This window comes from Phaethon lepturus, unplaced genomic scaffold (genome assembly GCF_000687285.1).
Source record: "Phaethon lepturus isolate BGI_N335 unplaced genomic scaffold, ASM68728v1 scaffold44461, whole genome shotgun sequence".
Classification (NCBI taxonomy): domain Eukaryota; kingdom Metazoa; phylum Chordata; class Aves; order Phaethontiformes; family Phaethontidae; genus Phaethon; species Phaethon lepturus.
Window position 1 is genome coordinate 1 of NW_010517808.1, and position 5,076 is coordinate 5,076.

Below are 5,076 nucleotides of genomic sequence, written 5' to 3' on the forward strand. Positions count from 1 at the left end.
GGAGCTGGCCTGAACCTGAGCGGAGGGTGGGAGCCGCGGCCTGCAGCCGGTACCCGCGTGGGTCGTGTGGGCCGCGGCGCGCTGTGTTCGCGCTGTTTTACAGCCTGTGTGGTTGTTTGGCGCTGTACAAAAAAGGAAAAAACCAAACCGGTATGGCGGATGAGCAGATATTTGTAGGCTTGGGAATAGGGTTGTGTGTCTTTCTGCTCAGCGACGTTAAGCTGAGATGTGCCAGAAGTTGTTAGTGCTTTGCTACAACATGGTGCAATGTAAGTTACCTGGTTGTAGCATATACGCGTTTTCTGTATACTGGGTTTAAAATCTACAGTATTTGTCTTTCAGTGTGTTCTGAGGCATGTTTTTTTTTCTCGCCTGCAGACGTGTGGTGCGCAAATCCATTGCTAGAGTCCTAACTGTTATCAATCAGACCCAGAAGGAGAACTTGAGGAAGTTCTACAAGGTAAGTCCAAACATCTTGTATTATGATCTTTTTTCTCTTACTATGTTGAAATACACAGTTTGTAGGAGAGAACTGATTTTTTAAATTGTTACTTAAAAGCTTAAAACGTGACCAAAAAAATACTAATTTGTGTTCAGTTTTAAAGTTCTCTAGTCATGGGTCCTTTTTAATTATTACTGCAAGACTATCTTGTATTCTGTAGTGTCAGTGTGAATTTGCTTTTGCCAAGAGAGTCTTCTGGGCAGCATCACTTCTCTGGGGTGTAGTATACTTTCTAGAAGATGCAGTTTCCAGAAATGCAGATATTCTCCTAAATTTTAATCATGTTGCAGGTGACCAAGGAATTCTTTATCTCAATAAGTTTCTATAATTTTTACAAAATCACTTCTTGGGGTTTGAATTATATAGAATAGGAGGGGGAAAGAACTTTTCTAGATATGTGGGATAACTGGAACTTGTAAGATTAAGTTTTACTTAAACCTGAGTCATTCTAGTATAACTGGGACAAAAGTTGGAATCAACTCGTATTTTCCAGGGGAGTGAAGTTCTCTTAAACTTTTAGACTTCAATGATAGTTCCAGTAAAAGGAAGCTTAAAGCGCTGCTGCTGTTCTTACAGGCAGCTCGGCTCTCTGTGAGCTCATGCACCTGATTGCTACCTTGCAGTCTCTCAAACTCAACTTGTTGTGTATTTTTGCACATAGGGCAAGAAGTATAAGCCTCTCGATCTGCGGCCGAAGAAGACTCGTGCCATGCGTCGCAGATTAAATAAACATGAAGAAAACCTGAAGACCAAAAAACAGCAACGAAAAGAACGTTTGTACCCTGTTCGGAAATACGCCATCAAGGCATAAAACTGCAGCGTGCTGAAAGTTCTTAATTATATTGGCTGAGTATGTCTCATTAAATAGAATTTTGTTTGGAAGCTGTTGCTGGTCGTTGGTTTTTTTTAGTCGTGGTGGGATAAAGAAGTCGTCAGCTTTATGAAGAGAGATGGGGGATTCACAGAAAGTTTATTTGAACCTTTATTGCTAATGAAAATACATAACTTGCAGTTTAGGATTATTTTTCTTTTTGAAGAACAGGCGAATGAGTACAGGTCTGTGAAGCTAGTTCAACAACATGTGAAAAGTATTTAACTTGAGATTGATTTAAAATGGAAACTTTACAGAGATGTTGACAGGTGCATCAGTATTCATCACTTCTGTAGCTTAAGAGGGAATGTTTAAAGTTTTTTGTCTTGTGCCAGTGTTTAAGTGTTACAGACATGAACTCATTTGCTGAGGTGTTTTAGCAGACTTCATTGAAACTGAAGAATTCCATCAGCACTTGTTTCAGATCTCTGCACAACTCACTGTAGCACCAAGGAGTCCCCATCCATCCCCAGTTCGGCAGATGCTGTAGGTAGTGTTTTGCCTGGCTGAGCTGCCTGGCCCTGCCAGCGGACCGCTTCAGGCAGGTGCCTTGGGTGGTTGCTGGTCGGACCACCGCTGCTGGGAGCTGTGGCAAGGGGTGACCAAAGGGCTAGAGGGGTGGCCGGAGCCCCCTTCCCAGGAAACCTCTTCAGTGTCGGTCAGGAAGCTGGGTTCTGGCGTCATCCTCCAGACTTGTTCCCACTTACAGCTGATTGAATCTTGTCAAACGGCTCCTGGTGGCCACTCTCAGGGTGAAGGTGAAGGCATCACCCAAGATCACCTGTCAGCAGGGGTGCATTTTGGATGCAGGGTGTTTGGTAGTCGGTGCCTGGCTACACAGGACTGCAGGGGTGCTTGCAGGCAGCAGGCTGCGCAAGCTGCAACGCTGCCTGCTGTGAAGTCTGCAGACTGGTGCTGCACTTGGCCTGGGAGTTAGGAGTGTAAAGAGGAGGTGTTTCTAGTGGCATGCAGGTATTTCTTCTGGATGAGAATTGTCTGACCGGTGGGGCATTGGCATACAGCGTTGCACGCTGCGGGGTGGGAAGAGAGGAAGCTCAGTGCCAGTTAAGTGTTAGGAAAACCTAGCGGCTACGATAGTTTCAGACCAAGTGTTCCTTTTGCGTGCATGTGAAGACTCTTGAGGTCAAATGAAATCAGGAAACCAGACTTGAGGAAAGCTGAACCAGAACGTTGTTACCTCTGAAGTTTCACGGCACTCCATGATCTCACAGATCCATGCTTCTGCCTGTGAAGCACTGAACTAGTTAAACGGTTTGACTTTCTGTGCCCCATGGACTTCTTTGGAACTCAGAGATGGAGTTGTGATTCCAAAGGCCTTTTTTGGTTCTGGTGTAAGGAAGAGTTACGCGGTGCTGCTCGAGCGTTAGTGATGCAGCAGTCATGGTTTGTGTTAGTGTAGCTAATACATTCTAACACAAAAAATTCTCTATCCTTTAGGGAGTCCTTAGATTGGATCCAGATTCTGTTTAGGAAAAATATCTTAATTCTGCTTGCTGAACTTAGCATAGATCTGAAGGACTTTTAAACCTCAAACAAGGCTTAACCAGAGAGAGGTCCAATTACATGTGATGAAGTGAATTTCCCATATATTGAGCTATTATGAGGGATAGTTTCACAATGATGCTAATCCTGGCTGCATGATAGCTTTGTTAGGAGCTTGGTGTGGACCTGAACATGATATGTTTGGCAGCGAAGGAGACCCAGCCTGGCACAGCTCTGGGCCCAAGCTCTGCGTGGGTCTAGGCTGCTGAAGCGTGCTGTAAGATGGGGGGTTGCATGTGGGAACCGGCTCCTTTGGCTCATGTTCATGTTGCCGTAAAGGCAGGCGGGGCTACAAAATGCTTTGTGTTACTGATTCTGGATATCCTGCAGCAGCCAGCAGCAAGCTACTCCTGGAGAAGAACATGCTTTTCACCCAGTACACGTGGCCCTGCGAAAGAAGGAGCAAACCACTATGAGGATCCCAGATCCACACCGTCCTGTCCCAGGAGGGAGAGGTTGGTCCCCTGTGCTGGGAATCGGGCAGGCTGGGGCAGGCTGCTCTCGTCAGGATTGTGCCCAGCTGCGTTTGGGCTTCTCTTGGAGATGTGTTGGATGCGCTGCAGAGCCTCTGATGACAGCTTCAGGGTGGGCTTCAGGTGAAATGGCTGTCGCCTCCCACCCCCAGCTGCGGGAGAAGTAGCACTGCCCAGAGAGGATCTTCCCCCTGAAAGAGCCAACTGTGGTACAGATCACTAACATGCCATTTACCAGTCAGTAAGGGGGGGGTGGGGGGACACAAGGAAAAAACCCACCTAATTACCAGGCACTGAACATCGAGGGAGAAGTCGCAGGTTTGGATGGCATCATCATGCCCAGGGAAGACTAACGTGACCGAACCGCACAGACAAAATGAATAACAGCTTGAAGCTGTTAGCCTGGGACATCCTGAAGTCACGACTGGGAGGGTTTTGCTGATGTTTGGGTGTCTTTGCAGTTCTACAAGGCGCAGTTACAAAGATGGAGTAACTCGGGTTGGAAGGCTCCTCTGGAGGTCTCTAATGCAACTGCCCACTCAGAGCAAGGCCACCTTTGAAGGTAAATCGGTTTGTACAACTTCTCAAGTATCTAATGGGAGTTTCAGTTACAACCTGCTGCATTTTCAAAGCCTTTCTGTACACCCTTGTGAATGGAGAACGAAACAGAGGGTGCTCAGCTTGGTGCCGCCTCAGCGTGCCCTGCTGCGTGGTGCTGGGCTGGGCGCAGCGTTGCTGCCCAGGGCACGCTTTGCTTTGGCCTCCTGCATGGAGCGTGGCTGTGCAAGTTCGGGGCTGCGCCCTGGGGAGAGAGGACCCCGGCACAGCGCTCTGCTGTCGGGAGGGGGAGTAGGTGACCTGCAGGATATGTGGCTGGGAATCCGGGACTAGCCCAGAAGCCATCCCCACGCTGAAGCAGAAGTTGATACAGGAGAACAGCTGAAGCTTTGGTTTGTGCACAATCCACACCAGGTATTTAAGGAGGTAAATGGGTTTCTGGCACCGCACTAAATCCCGGGGCTGAATTACTCCATCCACCCGTAGCAGGGTGGCAAAATCAAGCAGTCCAGTCCTGTGAGAATTGCCCTGTGCTGTTACAAAAGACATCCCATGGACAAGCAGCCCTTTAAATTATCAGGAGCAACACACTGGCTGAGCAGATGCAGAGGTGAGGTGATGGGCTCTGGCGCAAGCTTCCTCCAGGGCGCAGGTGGAGATGACGCTCGTTACTGCTGTGAGAGCAAGGCGGATGCCTGTCCTGGCCTGTGTCGCCGGCTCCGCAGGGCGGTCAGCGGCCTGTGCCGGTGTCCGTTTTACCCGCCAGGTGTCTGCTTCGCCTGCCAGCCCCAGAGGATGGCCATGTTGTCCCAGCTCCCTGGCAGAAGCTCCTCGGGCTGGAGTGTACGCTCTCCGGCTTTGCTGGGCTCCAAATGGAGGGGTGGGCAGTGGCAGAACCCCCAGCAAAGGGCAGTTCCCCCTGGAGCAGCCCAGGGCTGCGCTGCCTTTGTGGGGACCACGCAGCATCACGCCCCTGTCACTGTGGGCAGCGTGGACTCTGTCCCCCTCCGGCACCGTGCTTGGAGCCCTCTCCTGGAGGACCCCCCCGCACTCCTGTGCTGACCTCGTGCAACTGCCGACGCCAGCCCTGGAAGCACTTTAGCTTTACC

At 49.5% G+C, this 5,076-nt stretch overlaps 1 protein-coding gene across 1 annotated transcript; it reads left to right on the forward strand.

Moving 5' to 3' along the window:
- Positions 1-378: 378 nt before the first annotated feature.
- RPL35 (ribosomal protein L35) lies at positions 379-1,382 on the forward strand (the record flags this gene model as incomplete). The annotated part of the gene is made up of 2 exons (XM_010296500.1): positions 379-460; positions 1,164-1,382. Coding segments are annotated over 2 exons (232 nt in total), but the record flags the coding sequence as incomplete, so codon positions are not given.
- Positions 1,383-5,076: the final 3,694 nt, after the last annotated feature.